The sequence below is a fragment of the Marmota marmota genome, unplaced genomic scaffold (genome assembly GCF_001458135.2).
Source record: "Marmota marmota marmota unplaced genomic scaffold, marMar, whole genome shotgun sequence".
In the NCBI taxonomy this organism is placed as follows: domain Eukaryota; kingdom Metazoa; phylum Chordata; class Mammalia; order Rodentia; family Sciuridae; genus Marmota; species Marmota marmota.
The window spans coordinates 19,396,234-19,413,656 of NW_026000185.1; the positions used below are offsets into that span (position 1 = coordinate 19,396,234).

General features: G+C 59.7%; 1 protein-coding gene across 6 annotated transcripts in view; it reads left to right on the forward strand.

Annotated features, from left to right (window-relative positions):
* The window catches only part of Katnip (katanin interacting protein), a 142,725-nt gene that overhangs the window by 56,531 nt on the left and 68,771 nt on the right, over nt 1–17,423 (forward strand). For all 6 annotated transcript variants that reach the window (XM_048789697.1, XM_048789696.1, XM_048789695.1 and 3 more), the window contains 3 exons: nt 9,126–9,257; nt 11,943–12,071; nt 16,760–17,024. In XM_048789697.1, coding sequence (XP_048645654.1) covers nt 9,126–9,257; nt 11,943–12,071; nt 16,760–17,024 — 526 coding nt within the window. The remainder of the gene's footprint in view (nt 1–9,125; nt 9,258–11,942; nt 12,072–16,759; nt 17,025–17,423) is intronic.

The window sequence follows — 17,423 nt, forward strand, 5'->3', positions numbered from 1 at the left end:
CCCCCCCCCGAGCATGGGACTGGCTTCTCGGGGTCCCCTCTGCTGCATGTCCTCCTTCTGCACTGGGCCCCACTGGGAGGACAGAAGGGTAGACACAGCCCCTTCATGAAGACTCATGCGTCCAGTTTTTTATTAAATTGAGCACCTACTATGTGCCACGCCTGGTCTTAGATGCCAGGGATATACTGACAAAGCCCCTGCCCCTTAGAAGTAGTGCCACGTGGGTGCTGCTGATCCCCCGCCCCTCAGGACAGGATGCAGGCGTGGCCTGAGGTCCTGCGTGACAACTCTCTTTTGCACCCACAGTGGACCTATAGGGTGGGTTCCAGTGTCGTCCCTCCTCTTAGGGAGTGAGGGAGACAGAGGCTCAGAGACGTTCACTGAGCTTTTCCAGGTCAACAGGTAAGAAGTGGCAGAACTGAGACACAAACACACAGCTTTCCTCCGCGTTCTGTTCTTTCCACGTCATCCTCGACACCTCCCTGCAGGTCTCGCACACCTTACCTGGGACCAGGACCCCTTCCTCAGCCCCGGTACAGGGTGCATGTGCAGATTGCCTGGGGGGTGAAGATACAAATGGTCAGGCTCCACCCCGGCAAGGCTAACCGGGTGGGCTCCGGCCCGGGTTTCCTTGTTACTGTGTTCATCTCGCGCTCACCAAGATGGGCAGCCGCGTCTCACGCTGGACCGAGTGGATGGGCCCGTGGCAAGGCGCACGTGGGCTCCGTCGGCTCAGCCTGTCTGCACAGCCCCTGCAGAAATTGAGGCCCAGAGACGTAGGGCAGTTTGCTTGGAGCCTCATGGCTACTAAGGGGAGAGGGCAGCAGGGCAGTGGACTCTGGTTCTCCACCTGCCCCTCAGGGGCCCTGTGGAGGGGCGTTCCTGCCTGGCTCAGGGCTAACACGCAGCCGCAGGGCAGCAGCCTGGAGACCTCCCTTTGTCCCCAGCAATGACTGTTAATTTCTCATTAATGAGGCCTTTCTCCTCTTCCCACTCAAGTCGCTCTCCCGTTGTTTCGAGTGCCTTCTATTACCCAGAGCCGTATTTGTGTCTGAGACTGTGACTTAACAGCTGGCCCCAGAGTCTGTGCCGTTTAAAAGACTTGGCCTGAGATTCATTAGCTCCCGTCCCCAGTCTCCCTGTGGCCCCCGCTTCACAGGCCGGATCTCGGCTGATTCCTGGCTTCCTGACTCGGGGGCAGTAATGGTCCTTCTGCACTGTTCTCAGTCGGGGTCAGCCAGTGCCTGACCAGGAGCCTGCTCGGGTGGAATGCAGGGTCGGGCATGGGTGCTCCGGCCTGGTGGCCGGCGGCTCTGAGCGAGGCTCTGGGAACAAGGTCCAGCAAGCGCAGCTGCCCCTCCCTGGCCTGCGAGGAGAGCCGTGGCCAGACACAGTCGGGCAGGAGGGACCGCCACCCAGCCTGGGATCAGGAAGCCACCACACCACCATGGGCCCAGAGGGCCCTGGGGCCTGTCCAGTGTGGGACACGGGTGAAAAACCTGTCACCCGCATGGCTGTGCTCAGCAGAGAAGCACCAGCATCTGTCCCTGTCCCCTCCTGCTCTGTCTCCTGGGAGGCTCTGATTGGCTGAACCTAAGTCGCACCCAGAACCAGAGCCAAAGGGACCTGTGGACACGGGACTTGGCTCCTTGACCTCTACCAGACTGAAGGGGTCGGGCAGGTCCCTCCCCAGCAGACCACTCTGCCCACCTGTGGTCCCAAGAGTACCACCCCGAGACCCAGGTGAGCAGGGCACACTAGAAGTGGCAGAGTGGGCCAGGAGGCACGCGTGCACGAAGTCATCCCGTGACTTAATGACACTTCTGGGCAACTGCCAGGGCCCGGGCGTGTGCAGGGTCCTGGGGTTAATGGACCAAAGCAGGCCCAGTGCCCCCTCGAGATTTCTGCTGCCTGTCGATGGCTGTGGAGGGACCGTGTCCTCAAACCCCTTGGGTCCAGCTTGCCCCAGATAACCTTTCCGCACCCCATAATTTTAAAAGACTTTAGTCCTTGCTAATCTTTTAATTCAAAAGATTTTATATTAAAAACCTAGATTCCTATTTCCCTGAAAAACAGGAAGACCTGGCCCCGACTCTGGGCCTTTCCCCTCCTGTTGGGTAGCTGCGGTTCGTCCTCGTGCCTGGGTCCGCTGCCCACCTGGTTCAGAGTCTGTGGCCCTGGAGAGTCGGGGGTCAGTGGTCTGCTTCCCTGCTGTGTGCCCCCAGCTGGGGATGCAGCCTCTCTGAGCCTTGGTTCTGTCATCCAGGAACCTTCTCATGGCTGCTGGGAATGAATGTGGGCAGTGGTGTCACAGGGGGTCCCGCGGCAGGGACTCTGCCTCTTCAGCTAGGAGGACCTGGTGACAGGTGACAGATGGATCCAGAGAAGTGGGAAGAGCACAGCTCTGGGCTTCCTGGTGGCATCGAGGACTTGCTTCCCGGTCACTGTGGTGGGAGTGGCACCAGTGCCCTCCTCACAGCTAGTCAGCAGATCAGCCGAGCCGGGGTCTGCGGAAATTCGAGAAGGGCCAGTAAATAGTACCGAGCTTTGCTGCAGTGGACAGAGGGGCAGAGGGCAAGGGGGACTCCTGTTGGGGACCTTGGGCTCTTCCTTCTGGTATGTCCCTGTAGTCTGCCAGTCCCCACTCGTTCTGTGACTGTTTGTGGAGCACCTATGAAGTGTTGGGCCTCCTGGGGGCCGGGGCCAGGGCAGGAATGAGGCCCGCCTGCTCTCCCGGGCTGTTCCCAGGAGCAGGTGGGGAGGTACAGAAGAGCCAGCCGGGAGCCGGGAGGTGCTGGGGGAAGACACGGGGAGGTAGGCGGCGCCCAGAGACCACGTGAGTGGGCAGGCAGTGGAGGCCTGCGCGTCCAGCAGAGGTGGCCCTGGAGGATCTGGGGAGAGTGTCCCTGGTGAAGGGCACAGTAGGGACACGGGTACTGGGTGAACGAGGCAGAGTAGCCAGTGTGTGGTGGCAGATGGTGTCAGGCTCACAAAAGGCCTTAAGTGTTGGGAGCCACGGCTGAGTCAGGATGGCGTCTGGCATTTTGCCAGAAGGAGTGGTTGAGAGGTGACACTGGCGAGCCATTAAGATGATGATGATTAAGTTAAGCTGTGTGTGGTTATTGGGATGGTGACTGATTGCTGTAACTGGATGATGCTAAATTGAAACAAGCTGTGTATTCAGTTGTATATAAATCTCTGCTGTCCGGCAATAAGGCAGCTCCTGCTACCTCGGGTGCCCGCTACTTTTGAGTTCCCTTTGGTTCTCGCAGTTTTTCCGTGGAGTTCTGGAGAGTTCCCGTTGGGTTCTGGGAATAAAGTAGTTGCTGTTTGAACCTACAAGTGGCTCGTGACCTCCCGGTTATTTTGTGCCCAGTCAGACTGCGGCACTTAAGGCACCCCCCCCCCCCGCCTTAGAGGCTTGGATGTGAGGAATCCCCGAGTGGACACAGGAGGGGACAGGGGGCAGCAGGAGAGCCCCGCGGGAGGCTTGGAGGCCGCTTTTTCTCCTTGCTGGTCCCCACAGCCCCTGTGTGCACCCTGTTCCCTGTCCCCTGGCTTCCCCTGAGCGGCCACCTCCATCACACCCACTGCCTCAGTGTCCCTGGCTCACTGGCTGCTCGGGGCAAGGCCTGGGCTGCGGCTGGGCAGCCTGCACAAGGTGCCCGCGGGACTCAGGCAGGGCCAGGCTGTCCCTTGCAGGTCCTGCCCTGGCGGCCCTCGAGCAGCCTGTGGGCCCCGCGGCTTCTCCCAGAGGAGGCTGGGAGTGGCTGGTGGAGACTGTGCCCAGCTGCATGTCGTCACCACCAGGAGGAGAGCACGGGATCCCTGTCCTCCGGTCCCGAGTATTGGAGGGATGGGGGAAGTTCCATGGAATGAAGTCCTCGAGACAGTATTGGGGACAGGCAGTCTGTCCTGATGCCCTCGGCAGCCACAGGCAGGTGGAGTGGTCAGGATGACAGAGTCCCCGGTGCTCAGGGGCCACCCCACTGGGGAGGGACCAAGCCCTGTGCCTGCCCGGGTTGTCCTGTATAGCAGGGCCTGCCAGGAGGGGTTGGGGCCACACGGTCACTTAGTCGTGGCTGGTCAGCAGGGACCCCATGTTGTCCCAGTGCCACCCCAAGTCTGGTGACTGCCCCTTTCGCTCCTTACCTCGTCCCCTGCACCCTCTGCTGCTAGGTCTCCTCAGCAGCCTCACAAAACCCTCCCAACCCCCGCCCAGGCCCGCTGACCAGCCCAGGACACTTGCCCCTTCCCCTGGTCTCGCCCAACAGTCAGGATGCACCGTGGGCAAAGCTGCCCCCCAAGGAGGGGCCGCCTCAGGCCACAGAACCGAGGCTTTCAGGGCAGAGGTCAGAGGCGTCCACGCTGCCCAACAGCCCACAGCTCTCCCAAGACCCTCCCCGAGACCCCAGCTCTGGCGCCTGGAGTCCGAAGTGACGGCTGTGGGCTGTGACCCGCTGCCTTGCTGCCAGGGGCTGGCAGTGATATATGGGCTCTTGTTCCTACTGTCCTCCCCACTCTGCTCCTGGGCCCTGGATCTTCCTGCCGCCATCAGTGGATTAAGATTTATGGCTCCCTCGGCCTTGTGATACTTGGGTGGACAGCGGCCTAATCAACAGAGCCGTCGTTTACCAAAACGCTGTCAGATTTGATGAACGTCAGCGCTCTTGGCATTAAATTGGTAGTGAAGGGACGGCCCTGCAGGCTTCACCACGGGGTGGGCTTTCCTTAAAGGTCCAGGCAGCAGGCTCCCTGCACTGAAGGCAGGGCTTGCCTCTCCCTCAGCCGCCATAGCTGGCTTCCTTTCTCCCTTGGTCCCCTCGGGCCTGCTCTTGGTCCCCTCCTTCTGAGCTCTGAACACCTGAGTGAGGACAGAAGGGGAAACTGCCCACAGAGCCCCAGGCTTTCAGCCCCCGGGGACTTCACGGTCTAGACTGCGCTAGTGTCAAGAATTTTTTTTTTTTTTGAGGTCAGACAAATTTGGAAAGAAGAGGTCCCCGCAGGCACACAGACTTGCACCCCCAACCTGCACCCCCAACTCTGCCAAAAGGGTCTTGGCAGAGCTCTTCCGCCTCTAGAGGGAGCCGCTGACATACCGCACAACCTGCACAACCCTACGGGGCAGCCCGGCGCTGCTCTTTTCTGTACTTGACAATGAGCTTGAACACAGGCCTCGGGATCCCTATAACTGCGCATGGACGGGCTGAGTGGGCTGGGGCTCGGTCAAGCTGGCCTTGGGCTGGTGACCAGAACAGGGGGCTTGGGGGTCAAGGGTTTTCAGTCCTCCTCGGGGTATACACTGCCCGCGTCTACCCAGGCCTGGCACGCAGTGGGCAGGAGAGAGCAGCTGCGAACCCCCAGCCCAGAACCCCCAGCCCAGAGTGTCGCCTCATCCGGAGCCGGGTCGGCTGGTGGGAGGCAGGGAGCATGGGTGCGAGGGGGCGGTGGGGGCGGAGCTGCTGGTAGGTGTGGGCGGGGCTGCTCCAGTCTCCTCCCACTGGGGGGCAGGGGAGGCTCCCCGGGTCTGGGGGTGGAGCGCAGGCAGAGGGCAGGCCTGTTTGTTACCCACTGAGCCACTTGGTATGAGAAATTCTTTTTTTTTTTTTTTGTAGTTAGACATAATATATTTTTGTTTTAAGAGAGAGAGAGAATTTTTCAATATTCATTTTTTAGTTCTTGGCAGACACAACATCTTTATTTTATTTTTATGTGGTGCTGAGGATGGAACCCAGGGTCTTGCACATGCAAGGTGAGCGCTCTACAGCTGAGCCACAACCCCAGCCCTGGTATGAGAAACTCTGATAGGAACACCCCTTTGTCCACGCTGCTTCCTAAGCTCGGTCTCCACTGTGAACTCCCTGAGGTTGGGGCATTGGTTTTTAAGTGTTCGGTTTTTTCCTTGTCTCTTCCCACGTTTGCGGAGCCCTGTTTGCAGTCAGTGCTTGCTAAGAACCTGCTGACTAAGTGCTTTAAGGCCACTGCTGACCTGTGCTTGCAGCTTGGAGCCCCTGAAATGAGCAGCCGTGGAGAGCTGCTGGGTCGGAGGCTGGGGTCCGCAGAGGAGAGAGCTGGCTCTCCTGCGCCTCTGCTGGTTTTGGATTCAAATCCGAGGCCACCGAGCTGTATCGTCTGACTCCCTTTCTTGCCAGCTTACATTCAGGTGCGGCTTGGTCCAGGAGCTCAGACCACGAACAGGATTCCTCTCCATCTCTCAGCTTTGCTTTCCCCTGTGCCCCATGGGATACCACAAGGCCACCAGAAGCTGCCCACTTACATCCTGTCACCTTGCTATTGCCCCCCATCTGCTCCCCAGAATGAACACCCAGTCACAGTGGGCCAGGGGGTCTCCTGCTCTGATGGACCCTGTTGGATCACATGCTCCCTTTCCCCCCGGTGGTGGGGACCCAGTTCCACATGAAACACTAGGTTTGGGGGCAGGGAGTGGAGAGGATTTCCCAAAAGAAAACCAGGTGCTCTTACCAGAAGGCAGGGGATGCGTCTGGGCAGGCAGGGGCACGTCCAGTGCTGTTGGAGTGCATATTCTGATTCTTGGGGCAGAGGGGGGACCTGAGACTCTACACTTCTCAGGTTCCCAGGAGAGAACAATGGGCTGGCCATGGGGTGCCCCTGGAGTAGCAGGCCCTGGTCCAGGATCCTCCCCTCTAGGTAGAGGACCAGCAACCTGCAAGGCCCTGGTGGCACCCAGGCCCTCACTGAGGCTGGTGAGCCGGGCTCTTCCTCCGGCCTGGCCCAGGCCCAGCCCTGCATGGACTCCCTCCCCCTTCTTCTCATATGTCTTCCTGACTAGGAGGCCCCTGGCTTTAAACTCGGGATCCTCCTGCCTCAGCCTCCCTGGCTGCTGGGATACAGAACGCCCGGCGGGGGGTGCGTTCTTCCCAACAAGTCAAGGGGCGTCCATCTCGTGGTCAGTGTGAAGCCCTCCCAGCTTCTCCAGCTGAGGCCGGAAGGCCGCTGGGAATGCTGTGCCCCGAACTCCTCTGCCCAGTGGTGTTTTCTCTCCAGGTGACAAACCTGGGGCTGCCACTTCACATCCTGGAGCCCGGGCAGCATGGTAGATGGCCGAGGCAGGCAGTGAGAGGAATGGAGGGACTGTGGTTCCAGCGCTGTCACCGGGCACTCAGGGCCAGGAGGGGCCCCGTCAGTGTCCTACAGGAGGTCGCCTCCTGCGGCAGCTCTGCTCTGCCTCTGCCCCCGCCCCCCGACGGGGAGCCCCTGGTGCCCCTCAGGCCTCTCCCCATGCCTCCCCCTGGTGCCCGTAGCCCCAGGCCCTGCCTGCAGTGTGAGCTGTTTACAGGACATCCTCAGCCCCTCTGCTCTCCAGAGGCCGAGGCCGTCCAACGGGGCCACCTGTCCTTTCCCAGCCTGCTGGCTCAGGCCGGGGCTGGCCAGCACTGCACCCCTGGGCAGCTGTGGCCTGTATGACAGGAGCATAGCCCTCAGCTGCTCCTGGGCACCGTCCCTGCCTTGCAGCTGCCTCGGGACAGGTGGACGCTGCCTGGGGACCATGTGGTTGGCGAGTCCCGAAGCACCTCCTCTGGGGCCTGCGTAGGACATGGCAGCTTTGTGGTGGGAGCCGGGCCTCTGGAGCCACGCTGTGGGTCCCAGGCGAGGCTCCGGCTCGTGGCTCTGGCTGCCAGCTGGGTGGCCTTGTACCTGGTACCTGGGTCGTGGCGAGGGCTTAACCGGCAAATTCATTTGAGGTGCGTAGGTGGCACTCAGGCCACATTAAGTGACAGGGTGTTGGTGAAAGCAGGGATGGGTGCAGGATGTGGGGACAGTCGGGGGCCGTCCTAGTCTGCTGAGCACCTGGCGGGCCACGTCCCTCAGCCTCACTTCATGGCTCCGTTTCCTGCGTGTAAGGGGACGTTAAATGTCCCAGGGGCGACAGGTTCTCACATGAGGGCACGGGACACGTACGGCCCAGGTCATCTGGAGTTTCCCTCATGGGACCAGGACAGGGCCAGGGGGCACTGCAGTGGACTAGACACACCACTCAGACACATGCACCTGCAGGTCAGCCCTGGAGGACAGCTCCCAGATGTCACCTGGGCACCACCTAGCCAAGCCCAGGCCCTTCTGGTGGCACAGCCAGCTGGACCTCAGCTGGACCTCAGGGATGGGGACACTTTCCCACTGCCCAGCAGACTGGCCTCCTGGAGGCTCGGGTTGAGTGGAGCACACACCCAAGGGGAGCCAGGCCAGGGCTCAGTGGTGACCGTGGCGCTGCCTGTCAGCCTCCCAGCAGCCCTGGACAGAGCCACCGGGTGCCCTCTCAACAGATCTGGGAGCTGGTGCTCAGGGAGATCGTGCCACTTGCCCAGAGTCACATGGAAAATAAATCAGCGTCCCAGGAATCTAACCAAGCTGCCCGGGTCGAAGACCCAGGCCCTCACCAAAGTGAGCTGTGGTGATAGCCACAGATGACAAGTGCCCGTACATGAGGTGGCACACGCCTGCAATCCCAGGGGCTCGGGAGGCTGAGGCAGGAGGATCGCGAGTTCAAGGCCAGCCTGAGCAACAGTGAGGCCCTAACCAACTCAGTGAGACCCTGTCTCTAGATAAAATACAAAATAGGGCTGGGGATGGGGCTCCGTGGTTGAGCATCCCTCAATCCCTGGAACCAAAAAAAGCTATTTAAAAAGTCTGGCTGGACACTCTTGGACGCTCTTCAGAAGTTCCAGTTGGAAATGGTCGACTCTTTCTTTCTCCGTTCTGGGGATTGAACCCAGGGCTCTGCCACTGGGCCACGCCCCTCGCATGTTGTATTTGACTTTGAGACGGGGCCTCACTAGTTGTCCAGATAGGCCCCAAACCTGTGATCCCCCTGCCTCCGCCTCCTGAGTGGCTGGGCCCCCAGGCGTGCGCTGCCGGGCCAGAGACGATGGATTTTTGAGCCGAGGTGGCCCGACCTGGCTGCGCTGGGCTGTGCGAGGTCCAGGCTGGCCCAGGGGTCAGCGTCCACCATGACGCACCGCCGTGGCACCAGGGCACAGCAGCACTAGGTCTGATCCCCGGGGTGGGCCCCAGCACCCGTCCTTGCCCCCGAGCGGGATGAAGGTGCGCGTCCCCGGGTCTGAGACGGTCTGAATTTCTCGGCACAGAAATCAGTGCAGATCCGAACAGAAGCTGGCTCCCGGCTCCACATCCAGCCTCCTCTGGACTATTCCGAAGATTTTGAGCCCTTGGAGGATGTGACTGTCGAGGCAAAGGACACTTCTGGAGACCGTCCACAGGTAGGGGCTGCCTTGGTCTGTGCGCAGGGTGCCGCGTCCTAGGGGTCCCGTCCCTCACCTCCGCCGTCCCTCATTCTGACGTCTGTCTCCACACAGAGCAGCTAGAGACCAGTGTCCAGAGGCATCTGGGGTCAGCGGTCAGCAGGGCTGGTGTGGACAGGGCCAGGGCATCAGTCCCCACACGCGAGAGGGAGCTGTGGGGTGAGGGGGCCTGGCAGGGCGAGGGGGACCTGTGGGTAGAGAGTGACATTAGTCAGGACAGAGGAGAAAGAAGGCCTCAGGTGTGGCACTTCAGCTGACACCTGATGGGTAAGAAGGAACACCAGGCAAGGAGTGATGGGAAAGGCAGGTCAGGCAGAGGGAACAGCTAGCACAGATGCGCTGAGGCTGAGCTTGTTCAGGGGCAGTGTGCAGGCATGGCTTGATCAAGGGGAACAGACTGAGGTAGGAGGGGCTATGGGTCCGACCAGGCAGCCAGCAGTCGGCTTGGGCCGGCACATGGGAGTGGGGATGGACAGTCGGGACTTATTCTAAGGTTGTTGCTTTTATAGTTAAAAGGAATGGGGCAGTTACCTCCAAGGTTACACGAAGCCAGCTCACCTAGAGGGGGCCCACGAGAGCCGCGTTCTGAGCAGGACCTGCCACCTTTGCCCGAGCAGCTTTGTCGGCCACGGACCCGGCTGCAGGTCCCACAGCCTCACCCTGGGCGCAGTCTTGCTTCTGCTTGTCGCTTCTGAACCCAAAACTGCTTTTACAAAATGAAAGTGGCCCCTAAAAGACAGGGGGGTGTGGTCCCGGAGACACCCCTGGTTCTGTGCCTGTGTTCGGGTCTCCTCGTTGGCTCTGGGAGAGGGGCAGGTAGGGGCCAGGGGTCACCTTGTTCACATCCTGGTTGCAAAAAAAAAAAGCCGTTTTCTGTCCCACGACCCTGTCAGTGACCTTGTCTCCTTACACAGTCCACAGAGTGGGGTCAAGCAGGTGGCGCTGTGGCCGCCATCAGAACACCCTCCCCACACACACGCTGCGTTAGGGTCCCCCCGGCTGTCCCTCTGGCTGGCCTGGCAGCTGTGTTAACGAGCACCACGTCCTCTGCCAGCTCCGCGCTCCCTGCCACACAGGGCGGCGTGGCCACAGCGCCAGCCCCACCAGCCTTCCTGGGCACAGCCCGGGAGGGGCCCTTCATTCCCCGCCCCCCGCAGAGCGTCTGATTGTCTTCTCTCCTGCCCCCGCCACCTGGAGGGGCCTCCCTGGCCTCGCTCCCAGCCCCGGGAACTCCAGCTTCTGGGCGGCCCTGCGCCCACGGTGCTGCGGGCGTGGCCCGTTGGCCTCCACCTCGTCCCCTGCTCGGCGATTTTTAAAATGCGGGTGACTGGGTGAATTAGAGCAGGAGGTTCCGAGTGACAGTCTGAATCAGGGTCTTCTCTTGAACTGTGGGAAGGTCTGGGCTCCACGTTCCTGCCTGAGAACTAGGACTGGAGCCAGGCAGCAGCTGTCCCGCTGGACAGGTATGCGAGCCCCAGGCGTCCCCAGGCCACATGCTGGAGGCAGAGACACTAGAGAAGTGAATAATATGTCAGGAGGGGCTCAGATAGACAGGCAGGATGCTGTTTTATATGAAGTGGCTGGACAGGGACTTCCCTTTGACAGGTGACAGCTCCATGGAGACCTCCAGGGAGTGAGGGAGTGAGCCAGGTGGAGCAGAGACTCCTGGGCCCAGGGGTAGCAGGTGCAAAGGCCCTGAGACAGGGAGCCAGCGGGGAAGGAGGGGTGAGAAAGAGGAGGAGGGTCAGATTGCAGAGGGCGTGAGGGCCGCGGTAAAGATGTGGGATTTTCCTTATGTCAGACAGGAAGCCATGACAGGGATTTGAGCACTTGAACAACCGGTGAAGAGAAGGTACCTCTTTCCAGAGAGTTCCACCAGGTGCTGGGTCTGCTGTCCCCTTCCCTTGGAACCCGGGCAGTGTGCCGCGATAGGTGGCGTCATTTCCACGTACAGGAGCAGCTCTGATCACATGTCGGGAATGAGATGAAGGACTTTTTCCCCTGTTAAAATGTCTTATTTCCCAGATAATGCACAACCGATATAAAAATCCTGGTGATAAATAAGCCAGGTGACACGGGACTTCCCACGGGGATATCCACCCCCCACGGCTGTTGTGACCACAGGCCCATCTGGGCGTGGGAAGGCCATCCTGGCCAGCGTCCCAGCGTCCCAGTGCCCACTGGCCTCCGAAGGGCTCTCGGTGTGTCCCCTCCCTGGACTCTGGTTGATTCCAGCAGCGGAACTGGAAAGCTGCGGGGTCACTCGTAGCGCAGTTCCCTGGCTTGGGTGCCCCTGAGGTCTGGGACGACCCTGTAACAGCCGAGTAACAGGGACCACACCGTCCGTCCCCTTGATGAGCTCACTGTCAACTCAGTAGCCCCACGGCCATGTCCCCAGGCCAGCTCTCCCGACCTTCCTGTAGCCCAGGGCTGAGGGCACAGCGGCAGGAGCTGGGGGCCCGGATGTGACACCTGGTACCCTCACCCGCTGTGCACCTGCGGTGGCACTGGGCCAGCAGGGAGGGCTCGGGGGACCAGCTCTGGGGCGGGGGAGGGCGTACTGAGGAGGAGGATGGAGGGCAGGGAGGCCCACAGGAGACCCAGGCGCCGGCGGCCTCCAGGGTCCTCTCTGCTTGTCCCCAGGATTCCAAGTCTCCCCCGCGCACCACACGCTGTGACTTCAGGTTCTCCCTCCTGAAGGCGCGAGAGCACCCCGAGCCTCCAGGCAGCACCGACAAGGACAGAATCCTCCTCACGATTCAGGATGTGACGGTAGGTCAAGGTCAGCCGTGAGGCAGCGGGGTCCTGGGCTGCCCTGAGTGATTCTGGGAAAGTCCAGATTCTCAGAGGCGTTGGCTTATTTTTTTTATTATTTTTAATTTTTTTAGTTGTAGGTGGACACAGTCTTTGTTCACTGATTTACTTTTATGTGGTGCTAAGGATCGAACCCAGTGCCTCAAACGTGCCAGGCAAGCGCTCTGCCGCTGAGCCCCCGCCCCAGCGCCTGCATGACATTTCTTAATGGTGGGCGTCCACGTTAAGTGAGCACTTACTAAGTGCTGAGAACCCCGTTGAGCACGTCACGTCCGTTGCCAGGTTACCCCGGGGTTCATTCAGGCTGGGAGTTCCCATTCCCTGTTACGGCTTGAGGACATTGAGGGGCAGAGAAATGATGTCACTCACCTGGGTCGGAGGGGAGCCGACACCGGAGCCCAGGCTCCCACTGCCGGCCCTTTGGTGCTGACGTCACAGGCCTGCTTCTGCTTGAGAACTTGCCACCGTCTGCAGTGACCATGACCGATGCCCTCCCTGGGAGCAGGGTGTCCGAGGTGGCCGTCCATCAGTCATGCTTAATAGTGTTCTAAACAGCAACAGGGAGGAGCCCCTTAGCCAGATGCCTCCCGGTGACCCCTTAGCCGAGCCCATCAGTGGAAAGTGTTTTGCAGAAACGGAACGAATGAGAAATAACCAGACAGTCCCCAGTGGAGGGACAGTCTCCCAGACACCTGGCCTAGGGTCTTCACCAACATCAGCGGCATGAGAGACCAAGAAGGTCAGGGGCTGTCCCGGATTAAAGGGTGGCAAAGAGAGGTGGCCATTGTGCACCCTGAGGAGGGGGAGCTGATCCAGATGGCCTGGGGCAGCGGGCAACAGTTGAGGGTGGACTCCGTCCGTGTGATGCTGCAGAGGTGCTCGGTTGCCTGAGTGTGAGGTCCATGTGGTGGCCGTGCAGGAGAGCTCCCTGTTCTCAGGAGACCGTCCCCAAGGGTGAGGCCAGGTCACAGTGTCAGAAACCAGCGTCTGTGGGGGTCAGAATGAGGAGCGCTCGTGCCGATCGGGAGGAGAGACGAGCGGGAGGACAGTGACTGGCCCTCGTCAGGAGGCCACAGCTGGTGTCCATCGCACACTGTGGCCAATTTTCTGTGGGTTTTCCATTTTTCAAAATTATAAGTTAAAAAAAGAGCTGATACGTCTGGAGGCAAAGAGCCGCGTCAGCAGAACCGTGCTGAGCTCAGGGGGTGGGGGGGGATGACGGGAAACAGGCCTGGGGACAAAGCCTGGCCGGCCACCGTGTCCAGCTCAGGTCCCCACTGAGTTTCCGCTCCTCCTCTCCAGGACGTCACCCCTGGGGCGGCTGGGGGGTGGGATGTGGGATCTCTCCACATTGGTCCCCACAGATCGCAGGTGAGATCTAGATTAGCTCAAGATAAAAAGCAAAGAGACAGACAGACACACAGACCCCACACAAATGCGCTCCCCCGCCTCCCGGCAGTTCTGATCCTGGGCTCCTCCTTTTCAGTTTCCCTGTGACTATGATTTATGGCCAAGTCTGAAAACCAGTTAAAAGGGAAGGAGACGGCGGTTCTCAGAATCTGGTACACGAAGAAGCACTTAGGGGAGTTGTTTAAATGTGTCGGGGCTGAGTTTGAAGCCACAGGATTTGTATGTAGGACGGGGCACATTTTTTAACAAAAGAACTCTTGGCTCGTCGGAGCGACCAGAAGGGTCCTGGATGCCTCAGTGGATGAGGGAGGGTTTGGGGTTTTCTGGTTTTTTTTTTTTTTTTTCCTCGAGATGCTGTGTACTCTGTGGTTTGGAAGTCTGAACGGTCTGATCAAAGGCTCTGCCGTATCATACAAAGCCATTGATCCCCGTGAGACTGAGGCACATTGATCAGGAACGTTGAGTTTACTTGGACCGATCAGTTGCGACTGAGAATTCGCCAGCCCAGGCCGACTGATGCGCAATCCGGGATCTGACAGGTCTTAAGGTGTTTTAAAGACAAAATCCACAGTAGAGAGGCCACCGGTCATTTGCATATGGATTGAGATTGGTGTGGGCAGTTTAGTGAGACCCCGAATCAAAATGACGGAAACTGGAGTCAGCTCAGTGCAGAGCACCCCTGAGATCAGCCCAGTGCAGGGGTGTGTGTGGGGGGGTGGGTGTGGGGGGGTGGCTCACACTTGGGAAAACAGTGCAGAGAAGACAGAGATGTGAAGCAGAGTCTCAACACGCCCAGCTCAGGGTGGACGCCCAAGCTCAGGGTGGACAGGACTGTGCTTGTGGGAGGGGCTTGGCCGCGGGGGAGGCTGGGCCAGGACCAGGAGGCAGCTGGGCCCCGGGTGTGTGTGGCTGGCCGTCCGGGCCGCGCTCACCTTTGTCACTGATTTATTTTGAACTGAAAAACGTAATCTGAGCGTGCGCCTCGCGTTCGCAGTGGCCCCTAGGCCCTCCTGAGTGACACTACAGCTCCCTTAACAGGGCCGGGGCTGAATCCCCACTTTGGAGCCCCATTTCCTCCTCCAACTAGGAGGTTGGCTGTCTCTGTCGCCGCCAGCACTGAGATTGAGTCCTCGGTCAGGTTTCAAGGAAACCCCATCCACACGTAGCCCACGCCCCTCTTGTCCCCGGACTGCCGTGGCCATCTTGTGAGTTAGACGTGTGCTACTCAGAACAGGCGTGCCCCTTCCCCATCAAGCCTGGGGACAGCAGACACACCCTGTCCCGTCCCCACTGTGCCTCTGGTCCCTAGAGGAGGGCCTCGTCTGGAGTTAGCTGTGAGTGAATCTTTGTGGAGAAGTGAGTCGAATAATCGAGGGTCAGAGTCAGTGTGGGCCACACAGGCTGCGTCCAGTTGTCACATCACGGGGACAGTGTTTCCCAGAGTATGGATCAGGTCACAGAATCTGACGAAAAAAAATCCTTGTGCTGTTCGGGGTTGCTGTGCCCGTTTGGGAAATGTGGGGTGGTCCTGGGACCTCTGGCCCCTGGCGTTCATTCCAAAGAATGTTTTAAGTGGCACGTGAGGCAGGGGGATGTCCCCAGCCACAGCACGTGCCCTGGGAGGGAGTGGCGGGGACCCTGGGGGACAGTCACAGCCAAGGCGGCCATGGGGAGAGACAGACAGATCCTTGTCGGCTTTCTGGTTTTAAGAAAAGCCAGGTGCCTGCGTTTCTTGGCGTTTGATTTTTTTCCCTTTTTTTTTTTGGTTAACCAGTTCACAATTTTCTGGGGACTGAGTGGAGTAGACCTGCTGGTCAGATTTGGCCCTGGGATGCCATCTGCAACTTCCGCCTTAGGCACTGTCGGCTTCTGAGAGGAGAGGGCTTCTCCTCCCCGGTGGCACCTGAGTCACTTCAGGCTGCAGCAGAGGCCCCTCAGCCAGTCCTGGTTGTGTCCCCGATCTCCTCTCAGCATCTTTGGCAGCCGGGCTGAGACCCTCCCCAACCTCCGTCCAGGTTCCTTTGTCCCTAACAGCTCCTCTCGGCCGGTGTCCTCCTGGGGAAGCCAGAGCGCACCTTCAGCTCTGCACTCCGAAGCCTCTGAGCTAACATCCGAGTCCCCCGCCCACCTAGGACACAGTTCAGCCAAGATCCTGCTGTAACAGAGTCAGACCCTCTCATTGCCAGAGTTCCCAACAGCAGCACATTGATGCCCGTCTTCCCACCATCCGTCTGTCTAGGATGTTTTTTCGAAGTTGATCAAAGCTGCCTTCGCAGTAGCCCTCCCCGCTCAGCCCTGCTCGTTCCCAGGCACCAGGACTAGGTCGGGGACATCCTTGGGAGCCATCATCCAGCCTACCATGCTGCTAGGTTTATTAGCCAGTCATCAAACCTCCATCGATTACTTCTCCCTTTCTCAGGGCCGTGTGGGTACTGTGAGGACGCAGGGTGGCCGACTGAGGTTGGCCCCATGTACTGGTTTGGCCCCAGGTCTAGTGTGTCTTTTTTGGTCCCAGAATAAAATGTAAAGTGCCCTTTTTTCCCCTTTCAGAAGTGTCGTGGTTTGGCTGATGGGTTTCTGGTCACTCTAAATATAGAATTTAATGCTCAGCGTCTGTCTCATGGGGACAAAAGAAACCCGTAAGAATTATCAGGCCGTTAGAATAAGTGCTAAAGTGGAGATCCTGACTCGTGGCCTGGTCTCAGGGAGACAAAGGAAGCCCGGGAAGATCCCCAGGCAGATGCAGCTAAGCGCTCACCGTGGGGACACTTGGAGGCTCTGCTAAAGCGTCCTGCAACGTGGGGACGGCCTGCTCTGCCATGTTTTACCTCTGGACTTCCAGGTCGTGTGGAGGACCCTGGAATTTCGTATTCAATACGATTTTGCATTCAGCACCAGGGTTGCCTGATTAGGAATGTGAATTCTCAGGCCCCGTCACAGACCCGCTGGCTCAGAAAGTCTGGGTGTGGCCCGGGGTCTGTGGTGACAAGCCCAGCACCCACTGCGTCCTCTCTTCCGCTCCCTCTCCCCTCTGTGTTCTGGTGGCGTCTCAGTCCCTGCTGATCCCTGCCGTAGACCCTGCTCCCTCCTGAACTTGGGGAGTGGCGACACACACAGAGGTTGTTAGTAGACGTCCTCTGGGGGGACGGCTCCTGGGGTGGCGTGACCTGTCTGTCAAGTGAGGCTCCCTCCTGGCACCGGCCTGGCCCTCCACCTGTCTTCTTGGCTCTCGGCAGGAACTCAGGAAGAGTCTGGAAGCGCGCGTCAGCCGGCAGAGGACCCAGGAGGACTGTTCCAGCGACGAGTACGATTCTATCGAGGAGGACGTGCTCCCCGAGCCCGAGCCTGGGGACCCGGCCCCCGGGGGATGCCCCAGAGACGACCCTGCTCCGTCCTGCGGGGTCCCAGAACCGACGGACGTGTCCGAGGACCGGGAGGCAGGACGGCCTCCCCAGCGCCCGGAGCCCCTCGTGGTGCTGGAGTTCAACCCGGCCTCCAAAAGTGAGCCCCCCACCCCGGGCGTTCATGATCTGATCCTAGGACTTGAACCTGAGCAGCTCTGCTCCGAATTCCCCCCTCAGTAGGCCGCCTCGAGGGCAGGGAGGCTGTCCACCAGGTCTCTATTGTTTGCAAGAGGCAGAGGTCAGGAGGGGTCCAGATGGCCCTGGAATTCCAGGTCCTAGGTGCCGGCAGGGAGACCTGGGGCCGTCCCTAAGCACTGGGGGGAGGGGGTCGAGCAGCATCCAGTTGGCTAACGGCTGGGTGGCTTCTGCAAAAGAGGCTGTTCATTGGCTCAGAGCTGAAAATGGAGAGCTGTGGGTCAGACTCAGCTCCCTCCCCTCCCCTCTCCTCCCCTCCCTTCCCCTCCTCTCTTCTCTCCTCTCCCTCCCCTCCCCTCCC